At 42.3% G+C, this 24,995-nt stretch overlaps 1 protein-coding gene across 1 annotated transcript; it reads left to right on the forward strand.

Annotated features, from left to right (window-relative positions):
- Positions 1-3,768: 3,768 nt before the first annotated feature.
- LOC134622984 (calcium/calmodulin-dependent protein kinase type II subunit gamma) lies at positions 3,769-24,918 on the forward strand (the record flags this gene model as incomplete). Its single annotated transcript, XM_063468238.1, has 10 exons — positions 3,769-4,010; positions 6,016-6,110; positions 13,976-14,035; positions 17,295-17,349; positions 17,536-17,601; positions 22,041-22,113; positions 23,263-23,365; positions 23,830-23,913; positions 24,213-24,307; positions 24,796-24,918. Coding segments are annotated over exons 1-10 (819 nt in total), but the record flags the coding sequence as incomplete, so codon positions are not given.
- Between the last annotated feature and the right edge of the window lie 77 nt (positions 24,919-24,995).

A 24,995-nucleotide genomic window follows, 5' to 3' on the forward strand; every position in this document is an offset into this window, starting at 1 on the left:
GTCCACAAATTTTCAATAGGGTTTTGGGAAGTCCACTTCAGAAGCTCATTGTTAGCCTCCTTTATCCATTCAAAAACCAGGTCTCATGTGTGTTTGGGATCATTGTCCTGTTGGAACACAAAACTGTTCCCTTGTTTCAACTGTCTAGCTGTTGATTTGAGGTGAAGTTAAAGAATTTAGAGGTAGTCCTCCTTCTTTATTATTCCATCCATTTTGTGCAACATACCAGTAGCACTAGCAGCAAAACAGCCCCAGAGCATGCCATGCTTGACAGTTTGTGCAGTGTTCTTAGGTTTAAAGGCTTCCCCGTTACTCCTCCAAACATATGTCTTGTCATTGCGGCCAAATAGCTCAATCTTTGTCTTATCAGACCAGCTTGAAGATGTCAATTCTGTACCAGGGGCTTCTTTCTTGGTCGGCACCTCTCAGTCCCCGGTGATGAGACTTGTTTCACTGTGGACAGTGATGCTGTTCTTCAAGCAGTTTTCAGTTCATGGCAGGCTTAAGCCTTGGCGGTTCCTGAACATCCTAGCCAATTTCCTTTTATCTGAGGGTAACAGTTTGAGTCTTCTTCCACATCTCTGGCAAAGTGGTGGTACATCCAAATCACTTCTACTTACATAACTGTAAATTTCTTGTATAGCGCTTTTCTACTCTACCTGAGCACTCCAAGCTGAAAAGGTCAGCTTGCCTTATTCACCCATTTGTACAAGCTATGGTTTTTCTATGCTTTTTTTCTACGTAAGTGCGTTCTATCTAACATTTGCACACACTCATACTCCAATGAATGCATCTGAGAGCAGTTTGAGGTTAGTGTCTTGCCCAAGGATATTTGGCATGCAGACTGGAGCAGCAAGATCCAACCACCAAAATGCAGATCAGTAGATGACCTTCTGTACCTCCTGAGCTACAGCCACCCCAATTGTATGTACAGCTGCAATTGTACATAACTGAACTGATGTTGGAATCCGCAGTTGTTTAGAACAGACCTTCCCAGCTTGTGTAAATCTATAGTTATTCTGAGTTCCTTGGACTTCCCCATCATTCTGAGTATTGGTCAATCCAAAGAGAGCTGTCAAACAAATACTTTTTATACTGGCAAAGAGAAACTACCAGTTGTGGTAGGAATTAAGAGGCCTTGGCCTTGTTAAGTTAGAAGACACTGTAAAACTGTCAGCACCACTTAGGCTTATGTGAGTGTATGTATAAATCTGAACCTGTATGTATACTTTTGGTACTGTGTGGAGAAAATGCAAAATAAATTCAACCTTTTGCACTACAGATGTATGTTGTACAATCATTCCACTCTGTAAAAAGAGCAGTTCCAAGAAACCATTAAAAGCCCCAAATTACCATGACATTCATGCCTGTGATGAGTGTGTGTAAACATCCGACCGATACTGCAGCTCATGGCTCAACTTTTCAATAGGTAGTGAAATAGTCCACATGAAGTAATCCCAGGCTGAGTCAGCAGAGCTTGAATTTCTAGCAGCGCTCCCTGAAATGGAGGAAACACAGAATGACTAAACTCTGTAATCATCAAGAACAGGAGCCGAGTACATGTCGCCCCTGATTTTTGCTGTGATCTTCACAAACTTACCATTATTTATTTATCCTGTCCGAGCTGACAGAGCACACTGGCGTTTCATCAGCAACACCCTGCTTTTCGCCCATGCAGCTTCTCACACTGACACCCAGGCGCTGCACAGCCCAGCCACGACCATCAACGACAGATTTGCTGAGCGGTTGGGGGTCGGTAGCTTATTGCTCGCGGGCATCACGACAGTATCTGCTGAAGGAAGGAAGAGTGTTACTCATTCACTTCCCCCAGTCGGATTATTTCTCCAAAAGCAGTGGAGAATGGGAGTGTCATGACTCAGCTTCTGGCCACATCCACCCTCTCAGTTGTGATGATGTAACAGATGGCATATTCACCCTCATTAGTCACAACAGAGGAAAATTCATTCCTAAATGTATCGCAGCTACTCAAGCTTTGATTACACAGTTAGTCTTTTCTGGGTATAAACACAGCTTCAGTTAGCAATGAGAGTCTGCTACAAACAGAAATATGATATTTTGGCTCTGACTACCGCAGAACCTCAACTGGGGCTTTTAACAAAGAACTACTAAATACATTTCTGCAGCTATACATTAACTAAGGGAAACCTTTGAAGTGCCTTTAATGTGTATAGTGAAACATGTTATAATATGATGATAATTCAGCATTTCCTTTGAGATTGAGTGCAATTTCATAGACATTGAGTGCTTTGTTTTTCCCTGCAGGGCGGCATGGGAGTAATAAGAGATGTCAGCATAAATAGCTGCCACCTTCATGCACCATTTTCATTGCAAAACCAAGAGAGAAGTCACAGTCAGCCGGTGTCAGCGTCACTGTAGGTAACACACGCACATAAAGTGCACAGTGTGTGCATATGCGTGACTGTTACAATCTGAAAATAAAATATGAAAAATCACAGATTATGTTTCTTTTCTTCATGAGAAATCATCCCACTTTCTCCTCGCTCTCTCTCTCCTCACTCCTCTGTCTCTCATGAAGCGGGCAAGGCGTAGTGTGTGGTTGGGTGTGAGATAACAAAGGCTGAGGAGTTCACCATTATATAACTTTTGTGGAGGCTGAGGAGGTGGAGGAAGAGGAGGAGAGGCAACGGGGTTAGCACGTAGGAAAAGGAGGGCAGCATAGGGCCAGTAGCCTACAATGCAGTGCTCGTTTGTCTTCCACATAACACACAAACATGCACACGCTCGCACATAAATGCCGGCCTCCTTTTCATGCTCTCCATCGCCGATTCAGCTGGCTCCACTCGTAATATTTGAACTTTTCAGCGTTTTCAGCTTTTGCGTTCCCACGCTGACAACCACGCATAAAGACTTTCAAGTGAAATCACCATTTCGCTCTCTTTTTCTTAGGACTGTGTCTGTGTGCTGTTTGCTGTCCCTTCTCCGAGCTGAACTGCTCACATGCAGAGGCCCTCTAACTGTAACTCTCCAGCCCCACCTTGCCTGTCCTCTGATGGCCTCCCACTCATGCCACATTAAACATTTAGAGAGGCACTCTGGATCTTTGTGACACCGTCTTTTAGCGCCGCCAAGCCAACAGCCCTCACACTGTGGATGCTCGTCAGTGGAAACCTGATACAGCAGTCACACTGTTCCCATTAACCATCCCTATCTCTCTTATGCACATGCACTCCCCTCAAATGCAAAGTCAATTCAGTTGTTCAGGAAGGCCGACCTCCTGTGTTGAGAGCAAGACCTGCATTAATCAATATTGATTCCTTGAGTGTGAACTTATGCCTTGTGTGTGTATGAATGTGTGTGTGTGTGTCACAGTCTGACTCTGCTGCAGTGAGGTGTGACCTAGTGATGGGTGTATCCCGACCGGTGCAGTAAAAACGCTGCTGCCGGGGTTGTTGCCTGCAATATTTTTTTTTGAAAGAAATGAGAAGAGACGGATCTTGGATGCCAAACCTGTCGTTTCTCTGGACCGTCACGTGGCTCTTGTACACTTTAGCAGCATCTCATTGTGAGATCCACTGCCCGACAAAAGATGAATTATTTAATCTAAATGACTGAGAGAACATTTCACCATCATCTCCCCACATTTTTCAGTGACTTCATTGAATTGGAGGCCCCGCTCTCATTGCTGCACGAGCCTATTCTCGCGAGGATTGCACCTCTTTACTACACATACACACACACACACACACCACCATCATCATCACTCCTCCTCCTCCTCTCGTAGCCAGCCCCTCCCTTTCCGTCTCTGCTCGCCTCTCTCCTCTCTTCAGTCTTGCCTGCCTGTCAGAAAGGTGCTTTAGTATTGGAGGCTAGGCTACCCTCCTCTCGGACCCCGTACGAGAGCCTGCCGCCGCAGCTGCCGCCGTCGTACCCTAAGGCTCGGGCTCCCCTCTCACGGCTCCAACCATGGCAACCACCGCTACTTCCACCCGGTTTACTGACGAGTACCAGCTATACGAGGAGCTCGGGAAGTAAGCAGCCTCAACGTTACAGTGTGGATCGTGTTTGTCTTGTCGTTTTGTCCCCCACCCCCGCAACCTCGCCTCATATTATTTCTGGTTAGCCAGCTAGCAGTGACAGTTAGCCAAAATTGCTTGTAGACTTAATTCTGCTGCCTGCTTTTAGTGGTCTGTCAGTGCATGCTAGCAGGCGTGTGCTATTGTCGTAGTGCAGTCAGGCTAAATAACCACTGCTATAGGCTAACAGCTGCTCCCGCAGTAACGGGAAGAGCGCACTAACGTTCAGTTACTAGCCAGGGAGCTACCACGCTGATATTGATAAACTGGCCGAGTTAGCCGACTAGCGTTGCGTCTTTTAATCGCTGGTAGGGATGAGCAGAAGGCGCAGATGTTGGTGTATGAGCAGCTGCTGGCCTTTCCGCGTCTGGTAGCCGGTGTTTTCTGGTCTGTTTGACCCGTCAGCCGGGCCCCGAGAGACGCCGGAGACGTAGCCCTGTGACATTTCACCAGCCCACGGGGCTGGCAGCTCTGTGCGGGCTCGACCTAAGGCTGTGATCGCTAGCTAACTAGGCCGACCCCCCTCCCTTTTTTCATTTTTTTCTTCTTCTCCAAGCAGCTGCAGATGATTTGTGTTACTGTGTTGAGTAACGCTACGTACCCCTGGATCAGTTAATGAGGAAGTTATTCGGTCCAAGCTCTTAGCTTTTATGTTTGCACTGTAATACCTATAAGCTCCGCGCACCAGCTGTCCCCTCCATCATGTTATCAATAAATGAATCGCTGTTAAGGCTCCGTAACAGAGCCGATCTGTGATTTCTGGGTGGTTACAAGAGCAATTTGGCGTTTACTGTGTAAGAGGCATGACGTGTTTTCTCGGTATTTTGATGACGGCAGAAAAATCAGACTGCTACCTCCTCTGCTCCAGCAGCAGCGACAGCATCTGCTGTTCTTGGCCGGCTAAGGCTTTTATCCCTCAAATCAACAGCAGGGCGACGCTGGTCGTATAAAGATACACTGCCCTTAATTTCAGCTGCCACTTCCACTCTGTCCTTTGTAATTGACAGTAATCGATGGCACTGATTACATAGCCAGTCCACTGGCACACACGCACACACCTACAGATCTTCCCTCCACTGCCCCTGATCTTCCTCCAGACCGACCACTTACCCCGGCTTATCTTTCTGCACCTGTTTGATAATGAATTTTGCTCCGTCATAGCTTATTAATGTCAAGTCACGGACTTGTACTTGTGTCACCTGTCGCTTCTCATTTACTGGTGAATCATCGAGACCAGGAGCAGTGTGCAGCAGAAAGGAGCAGCCCTCCTTATATCATCCAGCGCATTAGAAAAAAAACAAAACAAAACAAAAAGAGCCCTTCTTCTCTTTTAGGGAAACTCTCGAGGGCCCGAAACTGCAGGTTGTCCAGATGCTATGAAAACCATGTGTAATTACATCTTGTGTAACTGCTCAGACTCATAGAATCACCAGAGCCACTGTGCGAGCATTCATCTAGGTCAATATGAAACTCCTCAGAGTGGCAGGCGTCTTGTAGTGTGCACTTCCTTTTATGTTTGAGTGCATTTGTGAGTGTGAATGTATTAAATGTTAGCCCAGTCTCTGTACTGCCTGTTGCAAATTGAATTTCCTCTTGGGGGGGAGTAGGTTGCATTGTGTTGTGTGCATATCAGAGATTAGAGAAAGTACTCGGTCGTTCATATTCATAGCTGCTTGAGAAGCTTGTTATGACTGCTGGTTTGCTTGATTGTCTCACCTTTTCAGGTTCACTGCTCCTGTTATAATGATGTAGTATATGATGGCTGTAAAATAAAAAAAACCGTGAGTGTGAGACAGAGAGACGGGCAGAGAAGGGGGGAAAGGGTGAGATTGTTAGTATTCACAACAAACCACTGCCACATGTAGATGCAGCTTCAAATGTCACACTGTGTGTGTGTGTGCCAGAGAGGCAGCGTCTGAAATGGAACTGATTTTTGGTTGTTTATGTTCTTTCTTCTTAGGGGAGCTTTTTCAGTGGTGCGTAGGTGTGTAAAGAAGTCATCAGGACAGGAATATGCTGCAAAAATCATCAACACTAAGAAGCTGTCTGCAAGAGGTATGCTAACACCACACTCACTGACACAGACACCGATGTGCGTTTGCTTTGTTTGTGATAAATATTGAGCAGTATAGCTTATTTTATTTGTACGCACTGATGCCACGGAAAACCATATTCAGAAGCAGTTTGTAGTTGAAATAACAGGTTTAAATTCATGCTTGTGGCTAATCCAGTGCACTAATGCTTAACAAATCAAGGTACTTCATCTTATCGTTGTATAAATCCCATAAATTCAGTGTTGTTGAAAAGCAATTCTGTCACTGATTTGTTTTTGTTTTTTCACCACTTCCTGCTGTGGCTTACCACAGATATTGAAGTTATAAAATATCCCAATATTGTCTAGAAAAATCCTGCTTATTGGAAATTGTGCAGAAACAGAAGTCCCATGATTCCAGTTGCAGAGGAAATCTTTTATTGGGTCGTTGTGTCCGTGGGGAGTTCTTATCAGAATCTTCTCTAACGCTCTTTAGAAACTCGGTATTAAATAACTCTCAATCGCTCCTCTGTGGTGCGAGCAGACAGCCGCTGTACAATTAATTGATTGGCGCTGCTGCTGCTGCTGCACAGTCCACACCTGAATTTTATTAGTTGCTTCACTTGTGTGCCTCCCTGCAGACGTTCACACCCCCCGTGCTCATGCATGGTGTGGCTTGTAATGTTGCAATGATGACGGGAGCTTATGTCACCATTTCAAGACCTCCCCTGACTTCAGGTTTTCCTCAGTTTTGTATGGGCCAAATTAGTGCCGCAGATTCCTTTCTGGTGTTGACACACACCTAGCTTCCTTTGTTCTCCTTTCCTGTACTCTTTTGTTACACCTTTGCCTTTCTTTCTTTCTCAGCCAGCCTTTCTCTCATTGCCTTTCTCTCGTCTTGCTGCAATGGGGGATTGGTTTGTATTGAGGCTAATCCACTTACGCTAAATGTATCTCATCAACCACTAAGACCCCACGGATTCCTTAGGCGCCTCCCTGTTGTTGTCTGTGTCTGATGGCATTTGTGTGTCTGTGTGAAAAGGGAGACTGAGAGAGAGCGGGAGTTATACTAATGGAGCATGTCTGTTTTGTGTGAGTGTGTTGTAATGCTGTTATTGTTCTATCCCTGCCATCAAGTGTCCACACAGGGCAGCTACCAGTATTAATGTCCCACCAAGGAAAAGTACAGGCTCAGCAGAAAACTGTTGGCTCTTTGCAGAGGCATGGAGTACAATGTAGGTCTGTGCGTATGTGTGTTTTTTGCCAGGGGAGAAGAAAGCTGGCCAGGAGAGGAGGAGGAGGAGATTTTCAACAGTGTAGCTCTTGCAAGGAACTTGGTGACACTCCACACCAGGGGAGGGAGATAAAATGAGACAGAGAGAGATGCAATAGACTGAACAAAGGAATGAATTAGAGAATTTAGTGCTAGAACTAGAAGTATTGCAGTAGGCTGTCTTGACGTGCTGACGCAAGATGCACCTACACACAAACACAACAACGTCCACACCAGGCGGCCAGTGCGTGAGCAGGCATCTTGCCCAGTAGGATTTGGGTGCGGCTTCTTTTTTTTTTGTCTGTCCTTTTTTTTTAAAGCCCAATAGGGCAAGTGTGACCTCTTGCATGGCCTGGTGGGTAAGTCTCCCAAAGCTCTGGTAAACACTGCAGTAATCTGAGGGGGAGGAGGTGGAAAGGGGAACCAGGAAGAAAGGAAGGAAACCAAAAAACGGGAAGGAAGAAAGTGGGTGATGTTGGCGGGGGGATAGATAAATGTAGGGAGTTGGCTGTGGTATAGTTTTGTCCACAGGGCCTTTGGGATGGATGCAGGTCGGGCAGCAGCATGCGCAGTAGGCCACTGACACCACCTGGTTCTCACTGTAAAGAAATGGAGGTTTTCATTTTGGCAGCTTTAGCTAAGTGGGGTAGGGGTTTGTTTGGCTGCCAAAGATTTGTGCGTGTAATTAATTAAAATGACAGACTGTGAGGTAAATTGTGAAAAATGCAACAAAGTGATGCAAAGTATTAAATTCTGTACTGGCGTAGATGAGTCTATCTGCGCAGTATGAATGCTCTGTTCTTATTTTGTTGATTGGAGTGACTGGAAGGTTGATGGCTGCTGCATTGTCTGCAGCAACACTGTGTGTGTGTGTGTGTGTGTGTGTGTGTCTGAGAGAGAGACACAAACTGGTCTGCTTTAATACTACTTTAATATTTTTTCTTCTCAGATTTTGTCCTCCCACAGTTAGTGGCCTGGGGCGATATAAATTTTTCCAGTGAAATGATTTCTTTTGCGCTATTTTACAAATTGCACTTATTGCTCAGCAGTTTCACGCTGGATACACTGGCTCATCCTCCTGTTGCCAGAGTCACTTGTTACTGTTGTTGTTAACAGAAAATCAGTCAGATTCAATCTGTTTTCTCTCTGAAGGGAGGCTTAGAACTCTGAATTACTTTTCATAAAGTCTCTTTGTTCCATGATGTTTCTCTTTCTTTCTTTTTTTTTTTAACAGAAATTGAGCAGAAAAATGGTTTTCAAGTAAATGATGCATAAATATATATTAAAAAACTTCATCAATCTGTAAATTTATTTAAAAATGAAAGGTATTAAATCACTTGAATTTCCTACAGAACGATATGTATACCTGTTAAACCAGTTATTTGGCACAAAATCTCTAATTCAGGCAATCACATGGCAGCAAATCCAAAGCATTTAGACATGTAGACAACCTGCTGAAAGTGAGCATAGAGAATGAGGAAGAAAGCTGATTTAAGCGAGTTTGAACATAGCATTGTTGTGGTTCCAGATAGGCTGGTCTGAGCATTCAGAAATCTACTGGGATTTTCCCACAAAACCATCTCTAGGGTTTACAGAGACTGGTGTGAAAATGCCAGAGGTCAGAGGAACATAAACCAGATTGCATCAAGCTGATAGAAAGACGCATAAATTCAAATAAACAGTTGTTATAACCATGGTATGCAGAAGAGCATCTCTAAATGCACAACACATGGAAGCTTAAAGCAGTTACATGGCAGCAGAAAGAACATACTGAGTGCCCTCCATATCAGCTAAGAACAGGAAACTGAGTCTACAATTAACACTGGCGCTCTAAAATTGGGCAAAAAAAGATTAGAGAAGTGTTCGCTGGTCTGAGTCTGCTGCAACATTCAGCTGGTAGGGTTAGAGTTTGATGTAAACGACATGAAAGGCATGGATCCTTCCTACCTTATATCAGCGGTTAGGCTGCTGGTGTAATGGTTTAGGGGGCTATTCTCACACTTTGGGGCCCTTAGTACTAAACATTTTAAATGGTTGGTCTAACACCACAGCTCTCTAAGGATTGCTGCTGACAATGTCCTACCTTTATGACCTCAGTGTGCCAATCTTCTGATGGCTGCCTCCAAGCAGGAAAGTACAACTATGTCACAAGGCTCAAATCATCTGACTTTTTTTTTTTTTAAAACAATGAGTTCACTATATTCGAAAGGTCTCCACAGTCACCTGATCTCAATCTGATAGAGCACCTATTTGATGTAGTGCAACAGGTGTTGTGTCAATATGGAACAAAATGTCTGAGGCATGTTTCCAGGGCCTCGTTAAATCTATGCCACAAAGAATTAAAGCAGTTCTGAAAGTAAAAGGAGGTCCGACCAGTACTAGCAAGGTGTAACTAATAAATGGCTGGTGATTGCATATTAGCGATGTTTTCTGACTGAATGACGTAGGGAATTAAATGACAGTTCAGACTCCCTTGAGTACCTTTTATGCTTTTAATTAAGGAGGCAGTAAATGGTCAGATTGGCTATTTTTCCCCACATCATGTTACGTTGACAAGTGCACGCAGTAGAGGTTGGAGACTGTTTTCAGCTGTGTGGTGGGCAGGCAGTCTCTAATTATTATCATACAATGCCATGCTTATTAGAGATGGAGGTAAAACTTCACATGCATAGTAGGTAAGTATATCAGACAAAAGCTTTTTAAACCTTTTGTTGGGGGAACTGGTTTTATATATATCCCAGTGACATTCGAATCAAATGTTATGTCTCCCTTCTCGGTCTTTTTGATAGTGGGCTTTAAAATAATTCTCAGAAGCAGCATATTGAGCAACATATTGGCAACATGTTGCGTGTGGTGTAGCACGGCTTATTTAAATGATTACTTTTTTGTGTGTGTGTGTCCTTATTGAAATAGTACATGTGTTTTAGAGTGTTTTACTTGATCTGTGCTTTTTGTTTGAGAACATTTCTACTTTATTGGACAAGTTTTGCCATACTTTTCAAGGAACGGAAAAATAGTCTTACATCTTAATTGTACTCGTATATTATTTTCATTCTTAAACCACAAATTTAGGAAAAATAAGCAAGCATAGAATCACCTCTAGTAAAAACTTATCTGAAATAATGAACCCCTAAAATAAGGTTTTGTAACCGGTACTGACACGGTTTCTGTCGTTTTGTCAGTATTTCCGTCCTAACATTTTGGATGTAAATTTGCCTGAAACAGATTGAACTGGATCCTCAAGCCTTCAGTCAGATTGTCAGCTTTGTGTGGCAGAAAGAGGGGGGGTGTGCGTATGTGTGTCAGGTCCTCTCCATCCTTCTCAGCTGATGTAAGATGGCTGTGGGCCCGCCCCATGGCAAAGCAGATGGCCATTAGAGAGCAGCAGGAAGTGCCAGTAATTACCCTCCAGCCCTCTCTTTCCTGTCTTCCTCTACCACATACTCTCGCACCAACAAATAAGGAGATTGAATGAATTAGGAGCACTGCAGTGACACTGCACCAGGGTAGAAGGCTGTACACAAACGCACACACAGAAGCTTGCGTGCGCGTGCACACAGACACACACAGGGGAGCTGTGATCCTCTTCTAGCAAATGGACGTTTCATATATCCTCCCTCCTTCTCTGTCTGTCTGTCTCTGTCCTGCGTCACTGGTGTAATTAGGAGGTGAGTTCAGGTCTCTCCCTTATTCACTCGCTTTCTCTTAGATGAGGGGAAATCTACACCTGTAGCGAGACAACAGGGAGGTTTGTGGAAAAGAGATTGTAGCACGGTGCAGGGAGGACAGACAAACAAATCTTCAGCAAGTTAAAAAAAATAAAGCTGAATACAGCAAAGAAAGTAGGCTTTCATGATGTGAAGTCTGCAGCTTTTCATTATGACGATATTAAGAACAATAAACAAACATAAATTGTACACTTAAATTCTAATTTTTTTCCCAGGTTTATGGAGAGTGTAGGTGCTGGGGTTAGAGCACCGAGGTGGTTGGGGGTTTTCTAATCGTCTTGTATATTAAATTATTGGCTAGCTTTGGCTTTAAATATAATAGGATATGTTTATATTCATAAGTAACTAAACTGAGTTTCTAGAGCAGCAACAGTAATATCTAAAGCAGCAAATATCTTTCTATAAAAACCTCAATTAACTAAATATGCATAAGCGGGTTAAAAATGCTGTCTTCCTAGCGCCAAGTTTACAACAATCTGAAAAGATGTGTCATGTTAAAATGGAACAGAACGGGTAGCATAACATACTGTTCAAACAAGCGTGTAGAAACGGAAGATTTCACATTTTTCTGCAAATTTACACCTACTGTCCAGCAGGTTTGAGAGAGAAGCCTTTGCAGTATTGGGTTATTACTCAGAAAGGTTTTTATTGAACTTGAGGATGAGCTAAGTTAACATTCTGGTTACCTTTCACTTTTTTCCTGGTTTGGAGTATTTCTTCTGCCTCTGTGTTGGCTGCAGCTCCAGAAACCAAAAGTCATACTAGATAATGCCCGCTTGTTGTTTTGGGGGTTTTTTTTAATCTCCATTTTTTATTTAAAAAAACAAAACAACACCTCTTAAATCTTAGGTATCTTGACTCAAAAGCCAAGGGTCATATGGTGCATGTTCATAAAGTTTTTGTTCTAATTGCTTTTCAGCAACCATTTATGTGTTTATAACATATGTTTGTAAATATAATTTATCTGTCAGCGTTGGTAGAAATGCCAGCCAGAGACCATCTAGAAGAAAACTGGCAGAACAATAATGCTGCCTTTTATAGTAACATGCTGTAATGCTGTGAACGCTATACTGCAATATAGAAGAACAGCTGGGTAAGGTGATAGTTGATTACTCAGCAACAGCATGTGAATTTTATCTGAGGTAGTTGCTGCGCTGGGGAAATGAATGCAAATCTTAGTGGAGTCTGTGTCTCTGTGGTGTCATCACCATGGAGCTGTGGAGTTAAGGTGGCTTACCACAGTGATAAAGCACACACTGAGTCATTCTTCATTACAGTTACCCCATGTGACCTCTGACCTTCAGCAGTTGCATGGCCTCTTCCCATGGTAATTAGATGGAGTAGTTTAAAAGTATCGTGTGGTTTAGACCTGCAAACCCTGCACAAACGCACACGTGTAAACGCACGTTGCTACAGGACTTGGACAAATCCTGCAAACAAGGATGTTGGTTTGGAGATGAGGCGGATGTGTAATTTTGTCTACAAGTGCAAATACTGCACTGTCCATAACTGAGCTTCACACTAACCCTGTAGCACAATGCATGGCAAACCGCTGCACCTGTTGCTACAGACAGACTTCTTCTTTGATTTTGTGTGTTTTTTAAAACCACATGTGCAGAAATGCTAGCACTGGAGCTCAGTTTTAATTCATATTGTTAGATTTCAGAGATGGAGACTGTCTCTACATGCAAATGACTGTATTGCTACTGCTTATGAGTGTTGGCTTAGTTTATTCTTTCTGCACATAAAACACATCTTCATTTAAATATTTGCATACAGAGACACTTTTATGACTGACAGCTGCCGTACATCGTAATTCCCCAGGAAAGCCCGATGACTCAGTAGATTTTTAATACTAAACATCTGTAACTCAGTTTTTAAAAGGAACACGAGTGCCTTGGTTTTCTTGTGCTCTAGTCTCAGGCACTAAAATTTTTATTTGGGATGGAGAGAACATAAATAATGAAGGTGTGTGCTATACTTGGGGCTTTGTAAAAGGTGGCCCTTCTCTTTCTGACTGAAGGACATTAATGGGTATATTGTTGACAACACCACAGTGTGTAAAAACCAAAACATTCTTGTTCCAAACATTTTGGTGATAATGTAGCACCTAGCAGGTGAAGGCCCACACCATAAAACCACATTGTCCCCCATTCAGTTCCACCAAGGAAGCATTGCATGTCACATGGCTTAGACCCCCTTTACCTTTCCTGTATGTATTTCTAAAAATAACTGAATTATGAAGATTTACATAACTGTTTTTAGGGATTAACTCTTTTACTGATATGTATACTTAAGCAATATAGAATTAGTTAAATATGCACCAATTAAATTAAAAGCTCTAATAATCACTATGAGCAAGGTATAGAAATTATTATTTTATGTATAAAGCAATGTCAGGTTCGACAGTGCATCGGTGAGCCAACGGTACACTGATTCACTGGGACAGTAAACCGAGAACAGCATAGCTGACTTAAACAGATCGGCTCATTGTCACAAATACTGGCTCTAGCTTTTTAAGTCAGGATCTTTAAATACCTATTTATGATAATATATTGTCTGTTATTTTACCAGAGCCAGTTCTTTTACCTCCCTTAATCATAAAACATCTGAAATGTTAATAATATTTCACATCACTTTTTGGAACATGGAGGAAGTGCAAAATTAATGTGGCAGACTAGATGATCATCAGCTGCTAACCTCAGTAAATCCCCATCTCAACGCTAATGTTCAGCTCACTTAATAGGTGTTTAGTTATTTTTATCCATCTTGTACAGCTGAACATATGTTTTGCTAAAGTTCCTCAAGTGGAAATTATATTATGTTATTAAATACTTTATTACTGCGGCTGAATTTGAATAAAACCTATTTTGTTTTGTCTACACAGATCATCAGAAGCTTGAGAGAGAGGCTCGTATCTGCCGTCTCCTGAAACACCCCAACATTGGTGAGTATCTGACCAATTAATGCAATCCTTATAGTAGTTATCTGCAGCAGAGAATTTCACAAATATTGTTTGTGAGGCTTAAGATGTCTTTGTAAATAGAAATGGTTGTTAAAATACAAAGAAATAAGAGGAAAGAAAAGCGAGTGATTTGACCTTGAATTAAGATATTTTAGTTATAATATTATTGTGGTATTTCAAAGCAGAGCTGCAAGTGGGTGACTCTTATGTAATAGATCATTTGGCGTGTTACACATACCACATACTGTGGTTCTGCTAGGATTTCTGGAATATTTAATTAATGCACTTAAAGTCTTCATAATCTGTTTATAGAAAACAGAATAAACACTCCAGTAACACTGGCATAATGTTTAACTCAGACACGTCAACTATACGATGATGGATCATTTGAGAGTCAGCATGCTGATTACATCCAGGATTGATCTTATCTGAACAGATATGAAGCAATTCAAGGAAACTGGAGATGCTGATCTTGAAGGTTTGACTGTAGGCCTCTTTTCCCACCAGTAATACCTGTAAATCAATAAAATCCCTTTACTTTTAATCTGGTGACCATCTCCATTACTAATCTATAGGACAGACTCTTTGAACACGCTGTAATGTGTAACTGTATGTGCCGCTGTCACATTAGAAATAAACAGAATCACAAAGAACGCACTGAGTGGTAAAATAAATACATGAATTGAGTTAATGTATTTATTTTCCAGCTTGTGCTTGTGATGATCAAATCACAAGATTAATCGTTTCCTGGAGCATTGCTGTCGTATCTTATTTGCAGCAGCAGGTTTCATTTTGTTCATGTTTTGAAATAATCTCTGGAGATCTCCATCACCCATTCCTCTAATGTCTCTGCGGTAGGCAGCGGTTGAATTGTTGGGCTGATAACAACTTTTTGCCTATACCAATGTTTGGCTGTTAGATTACTAACGACACACCGATCAGTCTCTTTGCACCACTTTCTGCTAGTGAAAATCTACCTTTGTAGCAAATCATGCAAGTTATGGCGTACTATAAATGATAACAGAAAACATTTGTTGATGACATCGCCGTCGCTGATTTAAAAACAAACAATATGAACAGTGCCATTCAGAATAAGAGGTCACAGAATCAGTTGTGCGTGAACTTTGGTCAGTTTTGGGAAAATCAGGTCAGGATATTTTCCACAGTCCTTTCTGTTTTTTTTCCTTGTATGTAGCACACAGCAGGAAATAGGCTGCTTCAAACGCTTTCGCACTACTGGAAATACTCATAGGCGAGGGAGCTGCATAGATAGAACATGCAGGAGGCAGCACGTGTGACGCCCACTCGCTAACGATGAATGCACCAGATTATTAACTGCGATATTCGCACTTCAGCTCAATCCGACACCACACAGAGTTTGTGCTTGGGTGCTAGAAGGTTAAAAACCGTCTAGAAAGGTTTAGACCTATGGTGCATGTGTGAAGACGCCTTGAATGTTGCCTTGAAGCTGACTCTTGCTGCGTGTGTGTGTGTGTGTGTGTGTGTGTGTGTGTGTGTGTGTGTGTGTGTGTGTAAAAATTAAGATAATCAAAGCTGACTTGTGAGAAATGCTCTCTGCCTTCTTTGCATAGTGATATTTATTTAGTTTTTTTTTTTTTTTTTTTTTTACCTTTCTGATGGAAACTCATATCGCAGTGACATGAATTATACATCTCCTCATAGAGATGTTCAGGAGAGATCGGTAAAGGGCACAAAGGGGAAAATGACAAAATCAATGACACCTTTCTCACTGCACTGCTCATTTCTATTTTCCTCATGTCCTAGTTTTCTGAAAAGCCCCCCCCCCCCCCGGCACTCATTTGTCCCTCACCTACTTTTCCTGTTCTTTCCCTTTCTATATACATTTCGCTCTCATGTCCTTTCCCCTTTTTTGGCATATTTTGGCATCGTATACGTTCAAACTTTAGACAAAAGAGGGCACGAAAATGAGACAGATGGAGAGACGAAAGCAGGAGTAGGAGACAGATGGAGGGAGAGCGAGAAGATGGGAGGAGGAGTAAAGAACAGTCGCTCTTGTTTCTTGCTGCAGGGGCCATCCTACTTCATCTTATTATACAACTGATATTCGCTTTACATAACAATAAGTTTCTTTCTTGACACTAAACCTAAGCTGTGTCTCAGGCCCATCCTGTAACTCCTGGATTGTGCAGCCTGGATCCTGCTTCGTCATTCTGCTGCTGTTTAGTTAAGTTGACAAGCTGAGAGCCGCGGTGGTTACTGCATAACCGCAGAATGAACTCATTAGTGCGTTCGCTACTTCTGTTTCAGACCAGGGGTTTGGATAGCTCAGCAATCAGGAAACACAAAAAATAACATTTCCTAGACTGGTTCTGGTCTTTGTAGGTCTTTGTTTGCAATTAATTATTTTAGAGGTTTACATCGGGTCTTTTTTTGTGCTTTCTTGTTAAGAATGAGGATGTTGTGTACCTGAAACAGGCAGCAAAACAGAAAAACAAAATGCTGTTAGTGGACATGTAAAAAGAAGGAAAGGGTGCATGAGTGACTGCTCTCTGCTTGGGACAAAATACCCCTGTTTAGAGGTGTCCAAGTAGTCTAATGGTTTAGCATATACCCTGGTTTGTTATCGTTCCACATGTTTCCTATTTAGTCACCACCAACTATCATAGACTCCCCCAGATTGTCTAAATACATGTACTCTTTTATGTCCTTTCTCTATCACCAAATATGTTTGAAGTACTGTTAAAGCTGAAATAATAATCACTTAATTTGGATAAAAGTGGGCTTTTGACAGGGCTTTACTGTTTTGGTCAGACATAGCTTTAAGCAATGCTATCACAACCTACAATTACAGTTGCTTATAGTCACTCCTGCATGCTAACCCTACTGTGTCCATTATAAAGATGTATTCTAAACCACCAGTAATTTCGCCCCAAACAAAGTCCATTCCAGAAACCATCACTCAGTTGCAGTAATTGCAGGGAGAGTATGGTTGAATTAAGTGCTCACTAATTGCCTAATCATTGGGTGTGCTCATATTGCTGTGGTTAAGAAAGGAGAATCAATACATCACAATCATAAGTGACATTTCTTTTTCTCCATGTCTGCCTCTCTTCTCTTCACATATTTATATTTGAGCTTTGGTTTTTTTGTTTTTTCAGTTTACGTGAAGCTTTACAGCCAAACAGAACAGTATTTTTATTTTATTTTATGTCTTTCACTTAGCTGCTGTCAGTCTCATTTCCCACCTTCTCTCTTGCAGTGAGACTCCATGACAGCATTTCAGAGGAAGGCTTTCATTACCTAGTCTTTGACCTGTGAGTATCTTCTGCACACACACACACACACACACACAGGCACGTGAGCACACACACACAATGACATTTTATCCATGCGTGTGACTGCGGTTTGTTTGTGTATGCTAACAACTTCTCTGTTATTTGACTCCCTGTCTCTCTCCGTCTCTTTCTTCGGACCCCTTCTTCCTTCCCTTCCCCTTACAGGGTGACAGGAGGAGAGCTTTTTGAAGACATTGTAGCCAGGGAGTACTACAGTGAGGCTGATGCCAGGTAAACGTCCGTTAATGAAGCTGCTCTTCCCAGACTCTTTGTAAAATATAAAGAAATACACAATGTGATGATGTGCAACTGATTTGAATTCTATAATAATTTGAAAATGGTGCAATGAAAACATATTGACTGGCGTGTTCATAGTTGTGTTGTATCACCTCTTCAAAAAACAAAAATGTGATGTAAAATCCTTGCTCGATAAAAGATTTTTAGCTGCTCAACAGTTTGGAATATTTTTTTTCTTTCTTTTTGTGGTGCAGGGAATGTTTTCAGTGGATGGCAGGTTTGTTGCACCATTATGCTCATTTAAATTCAGTTATTGTCATCCTGAAAATAAGCAAGGTCTTACAAAGAGAAGACATTGACTGGATGGCAACATTTGTTGCTTCAAAACCTAAATATATACATTATTTGGCATTTATGGTGCCTTCACAGATGTGCAAGTTATTGATGCTGCGTGCACTAAAGCACCCTCAAACAGTGTTGAATCCATCAGGAATGCTGGCTTTTGAACTGTGTGCCAATAAGAAGCTAGATGCACTTTTTGCTCTGCAGGACGTGCTCTTTGCTTCTGTGTTCACTGACAATGGTGTTTGGTTTTTAGAAGGTGTTCTTGGGCTTCTCGTTTACATTTTGTCTGAAGGCCAGACGATCTTAGTTATTAGCCTTGTCCCTCGTCTGTAGAGAGGCTTTTCAGATTGTCTGAATCATTTAAGATTCTGTGTCATGTTGACATTCCCACTTTTTTGCCATTTTAAGTTCAGAAATGATTTTACTTTTGCAAAATACTGGATGGGAAAATCATTAATGTGGTGATATCCTCCGTTTTTACTAAAATACAGGATATCTCTTAATATGCACAATTGTGCTATTGACCTGTTAACCTCATTGGTTGTGCGATATTACACTAAGTTTTGTACTTCAGCCTTCTGCTCAGAACCTAGCTTTTGTTTTGTTTCTGTCTTTTATAATCTGAATATGTGACGCAACACAGGAAAGGCTGGTCAGAGATGCAGACTGAGAATCTGGCTGCATACAAAAACTGCCAAGCAATGATGCAACCAGACTTTCCTGTATTTCTGTGGTTTAGGTGAAGTTCTCTGTCTGAGGAATCTCTCAAAACTGTAATGTAGTCCAAAAAAAAAGTCCAGCAAAACTGGAGCACAACCACACACATGCCTAAAGGTTGAACCAGACCAGTGCACGGCAAAATATGCCCCCTTTATGAAGCTGCTGACATGACTGAAGTCTTTATCTATTTACATTGGTGTTAAACCACAATAATTTAAAGACTGGGACAATGTGGCATCTTCAAGGTTAAGAAAGATACATAGATTTATTTATTTTTTTCAAATTTGGAAATTTAAGGAAAACAAAACGAATTTTCAACTTTATCCTGGTTTTCACATGCTGTGCTATGGATGTATTTACATATGTAAAAATCGTCCTCATTCTCAACATTGTGTTGTTTGTGTACTGTTTTTCAGTCATTTGAGTTTTAAATGACTTACAAATAGCCCAATCTTTTTTGGGATATGGGTTTTTTGCATGCAGAAGCACGGTACTGCAGACAAACAGCATAATCCCATTAAATATATAAATACTCTCATTTTATGAACACACAAGCACACAGCGGTGCATGTAATTGGCTTGCTGGTATTCTTATCAGGAAATGCATTTACTTGTCAACAAGTTCATTGGTTCCCACTCCCCCTTCTCTCTTTAATCACATGTCTCATTCTGTTTTTTTCCCTCCATTACAGTAAAAATGCAGTTCTGTTCTTTTTGTTTTGTTTATTTGTTTTTGTTTTGATTTAGTAAACTGTGACGTTTAAATGAAAATTTGTTAAAAATATACTGTCATATCGAGCACCCTCCCGGCTCTGTAAGCAAGTGATAATCAATCAGCTAGAAAGTGTGTAATCCAGCCTTGTCACTGCTATATTATTTAGAAGTGAGTGCAAAGGGGTAGAGAGTAGCACTCTCCAAAATGTCTCAGCTAGCAGAGCACAGCAAATGTTGCGTCGTTGGCTGCAAGAGCAAATATAGGAGTGAGTTTATATTGTCTGTAGTCTGTGTATAATAACCTACTGTGGATAAGATTGAGTCTTTCAAGGTCACTAAGATGCACAGATTATTCATTCAGACATGTGAAGTTTAGATTAACTTGTCTTAAAATAGGCGTAGTATAGGACCATTCAAATAATACTGAAACAATTGCACAGTCAACCAACAGTTCTGATTATCATTGCCTTTTTATGAGGCAAAAAAACGCCAGTTCTGTCTGCTCGGATGTGAAGACTTGTATTACTGTTCACTGAATGTGTTTAGGGGACCTCGCCTTGGCAACTTGTGAAATTTTATTTGGCATTTTACATGATTTTCGTTGATTTTGTTGGTGTTGTTTCATGTAATCTTTCTGTCTTTGTTTGCGCTATCCTCCTGTGGCTGTGTGGTGGGCAGATTATGAATTCTGTCTGCAGTTAGCGGAGGGGCCTTTGTTCCCACATAAGGGGTGAACAAACCCACAGAAACCAAGCCATATGATTTAAGCCTGGGCTTCACTCTTTGTAGGCAGGTGACATCTGACCCATTAACCTGAACATGAGCATTAGAGAGTGAAATCATCACCCGGTGCCACAGTGTGTAAGACAGTAAGAGGATGGTCTTGTACGGGCATGTAAGAAAATTTCAGAAGACGCGTAATGTGCCAACACACTCCACAGGATTGTGTGAAACATGCTTATGAGCCAGTGTTGAGAAATAATGGCAACGATATCGGTGGCAGCTGAATTGACGCCCCCATTATTAGAATTGCTACCGGGATACAGATTTATTGACTGGATGGTTCAAGCCTTCCCACATCAGATACGTAGTATTTGTTCTTTAAGCTACTGTACCTGGATAATGGGTTTGAAACGTAAAATTGATTGCTTTTAGGGATCACGGTAGAGATGCCATTAACAGCTAGTGTGCTCATTAATTAATCGAGTTAACTGTTTTAACTGGTTAACTTTCTTGGCCGTCAAGCGTATATTACATAAGCTTTATATCCACAGTGAAGTGTTCATACTGCTTTTTAAAATACAGCTAAAAGTCAAAAAGGTGCCGTTTTTTCCAAAAGCTGTAGCAATGCAGTATTAGTGTTTTGCCTGGAAAACGCTTATAGCTGGGTCTTTTGGCTATCATTCCATCACTACATCTCGCTTTTTGAAATGTTTAATTCATCACTCAAAAGCCAGTGTTTCCCACACATAGACTTTACTTGGCAGGCTGCCCAGGTATGATAACTGCAGCCTTGCCAGCATTATTTTCTTTTGCAATTGTCCAAGAACGTGAGGTTGTCCGTGATTGATTTACTGGGGGACATTTTCGCCTCACTCTTATACTGAAACTTAAATAACTCCTAACTAGCTGCTAGCTAGTTAGAAGTTTTCTTGTTTTCTTCAACCAGTTTTCCATACTAGGACGATATGGTCCTTAACCCAAGGATCATATAAGCTACTTGGAAGAATTATGTAATTTGGCTGTCTTACAGAACAATTCTCATCTTTCAGGAAACATTCGCATTTTCTCTCTGGCCCAAACTGGTCGAGCAGTTACGCTAACGTGAATTACACGTGGTCAAATCTAGCCAGGGACAGATTTTTCTGTCTGTGTTCAGACAGCAGTACCTTTTGAATGCTTTCTGCTGCTGTGATACACCAAATATCTCTGTAAAGCTCGTTTTCTCTTCTTTCTCAAACTGTATGACTTTTGTCTCACAAACGTGCGTGTAAAATAGGACTGCCACCGGGCTGAATCATTCAGCTGCACAATGGTCAAATGGACTTCAGCTGACTGTAGTCCTTATTCTGCTCTGGAGATCAGTCGCAAGCTAGAGAGCCACTTCAACCATAACCTGCAGCAGGTGGAGAGCTGGCTCTGCTGTTACGCAGATGTGACTAGGGCTTTGCAGCAAAGCAAGGGGCACAGTTTCCAATGAGGCAGTGGAGTTGGTTCTTGGGACTCGAGGTTAACTGAAGAGGCAATGAATACATTGCTGTTTCGTATATTTGTCACAAGGGACTGGGCAATTAAAATATTTGCAGTGGAGCACACACACTACATGCCACAAATAGAATCTATTTCTGTGGGAAACGCTGCAGGTTGTCTGAACTTATTTTTTGTCTATCTCTGGAAAATATGTAATCCGTTTGTGCGACAGCTCCAGTTTCATGTTGCCAGTCGTCACAGTGATCAAGAACGATGTGAGGTTGTTGGGGCGTTTTTTTTCTTTGTTTTTTCTAATGATGGCAATACCATGCATCCTTTTTTTTTCTGCCTGGCAGACGAGTCATGTGGGGTAAATGTGTGGTGTTTTTTGTTTTTGCAATGAAGGGTGGTGACTGACACGTCTCACTCTCTGTCTCTCTCTGTCCCCTCTTCTCTCTCTGTAGTCACTGCATTAGTCAGATCTTGGAGAGTGTCAATCATATCCACCAGCATGATATTGTGCACAGAGACCTCAAGGTGAGTGGCTGCCCGTTTCCATGACAACCACACTCTTACACATGTACACGCACACACACACACACACCTCTGCTCGTGGCCATGGCAACATACAGATGGCTCTCAGTTGCTCCATCTCTCTTCCTCTCCCTCTCCGCAATTTTTGCTTCCATCCTTTTTATTTTTCCCCTGCATCCCTCTGCCGTCTACTGCCCCCGCCCTCCTCTGTCTGTCGTCAGATCTGTCATCCTGCCTGTCCTTGACCGGGACTGTGTGTGTGTGTGTGTGTGTGTGTGTGTGTTTTTGTGTCTGCGCGTGCATAATCACATGATGTATGTTCATGTTGAGCACAGAGACGGTGAGTCATGATCACGTGGAAGGGTTCGTCTCACCTATGGCAAGGACTCAAGAGCTCATACGTGCACAAGCTCACTCGTGAAGGGGCTGTGTTTGGGCGGAGGCATAGACGAGCGTGACATCACACCACCCTTCAAGCGTCAGGAGATTTGATTTGTCCCAAATTGCTGATGGGTTGAGATGTAAAGAGTAGAGGATGAGGATGGCTTCTCTGTTGCCTGCAGTTTAACGTTTAACCCAGTTTAAGTTGATGAGATGTTAATAATATATGTACTGAATTTGAAAGTACGAAGTGAGGGGCAGGGGGGGTAGGGAAAAAAACCCGCTATCTCAAGGGATGTCTGAGACACATGTGGGCGGCTTTTGTACGTGTGCACACTATGTCAGAGAATAACCTCGAGCGCTGCCTGTCTGATTTGTTGGCCTTTTATCCTGAGTGGGCTTTTTACTGCGGCCCTTTATGTCCCGCTGCCCAAACAACGGCCATTTACAACACTGCCACACACGCCGCCTCGCGCTAAGTACACTTTCCATTTAGCATGCAGTCTGCAGCTCTACCTAAATGACTCCCGAGTGGTTTCCATGGCTACGGACCCATGCCCATATAAGGTGTTGGGGAGATTCTCAACTACTTATCCTCTCCCTACCTCCTCTGTCTCTCCATCACACTCTCACACCTTTATCCCACCCCCACATGCTGTGTCAAACACATCAAATATAAATATTTCTGAGGAAAAGCTTTACTGAAGAGTGCCTTTAACTGCCTGTCTCTCACTGTCTTGATCTCTGCTTTGCTCTGTGTGTGTGTCTCAGCCTGAGAACTTGTTGTTGGCCAGTAAGATGAAGGGAGCCGCAGTGAAGCTGGCAGACTTTGGACTTGCTATTGAAGTGCAGGGGGACCAGCAGGCTTGGTTTGGTAAGAAAACAAAAACAGTGACACAAACACGCATATCAAATGAGCAGGTCCTTTACCTGATCTGTTATTCTATCTGGGTGTTTAGCACTTGATAGTTCCTACACCAGGCATGAATCACTGCTGAACAGGCCCTCTTTCATACAGCAAGCCACATAGATTCACATCTGCTGCTGCTTTGAAGCCACAGAACATTTGCAGGAGCATTGCTTAAGAGGCTCGCTGCCACTTTCCAGGTCATGCTTAGGTCATTGTGTCTTGGCTAACAGCCAAGCTGCCAGCACTTGGCTGACTCTGTGGCGGGGATGAAATGATTAATGGGTATTTGCTAGTGACTCTACACTATCATAATCTGGCCCTGCGTATGGGTCGCTATAATTTAAGCTGTTTATATAACGGCATGAAAGTAGCCTTTACCGGGAGTTTAATAAAAGTTAATTGTAGCTTCTGATTTATCTGTTGGGCAGGGTTTGCAGGCACTCCTGGCTATCTCTCCCCTGAGGTCCTGCGGAAGGACCCTTACGGCAAGCCTGTGGACATATGGGCCTGTGGTGAGTTTTGACACCTGTGTGTGCCTCGGGTCGAATGAACCTATTCAACAGCTTTTAAGTATCATTTAAAAGTAAAACTGTTTTTGTAGGGGTTAATGGGAATCATAAAAAAGCATGATGACCTTGCAGCCTCTCTCAGAGAGGTGACTTCATCGTGCTCATAAAGTGTTGCAATAACTAAGTTTTCCCTTTCTTACTGTTGCATTTCCTTGTCTTGATTTTATTCTTTGCTGCCCACGGTAAATGGTATCGTAACATGATCTTTCTGAATCACTTCTCCCCTCTTTGTTTCCTGTCAGGTGTTATTCTCTATATCTTGTTAGTGGGATATCCACCATTCTGGGATGAAGATCAACATAAACTCTATCAGCAGATCAAAGCTGGGGCATACGATGTAAGTGTGTGTGTGTGTGTGTGTGTGTGTGTGTGTGTGTGTGTGTGTGTGTGTGTGTGTGTGTGTGTGTGTGTGTGTGTGTTGGGTGCAGTGCAGGGGTTTGCTAAGCAGTTTTTGAACATTTAATAGTGTCCAATTGAGATGTGGTCCAAAGCTATTGATCCTATCAGGGCCTTCCTGACGCATTGCAGAGGGGTGTGTGTGTGAGAGAGAGTGTGTGAGAGTCAGAGAAGGGGTATTCTCCTCTCTCAGTCGATGAATAATGAAGTCACTTTTCAGCCTGTTTGCAGGGATTTGAGTTTTAAAACTGCAGCATGTTTTCTGTGAATCCAAAACCCTTTTTCCCCCCCTTCCATAATCTTCCCTATTTTAATGAGTTAACTCAAGCACTGGTTTCCATATGGCATGGATCTGCTAGAAACCCACTTGATCAGCTGACCAGAAATCTCTCACAACTGACGTATCACTTATTTCTCCTATTTCCTCAGTTCCCGTCTCCAGAGTGGGACACGGTGACCCCAGAGGCAAAGAACCTGATTAACCAGATGTTGACAATTAACCCAGCCAAAAGAATCACTGCCGAACAGGCTCTCAAACACCCATGGATCTGCGTAAGTATTCACCTAAATCACCACAGAGTACATTATGGAGAAACCTAGGGATTTACCATATTAAAGCTGTCACATAA

This window comes from Pelmatolapia mariae, unplaced genomic scaffold (assembly GCF_036321145.2).
Source record: "Pelmatolapia mariae isolate MD_Pm_ZW unplaced genomic scaffold, Pm_UMD_F_2 NODE_ptg000314l+_length_43530_cov_1, whole genome shotgun sequence".
NCBI classification, from domain to species: Eukaryota; Metazoa; Chordata; class Actinopteri; order Cichliformes; family Cichlidae; genus Pelmatolapia; species Pelmatolapia mariae.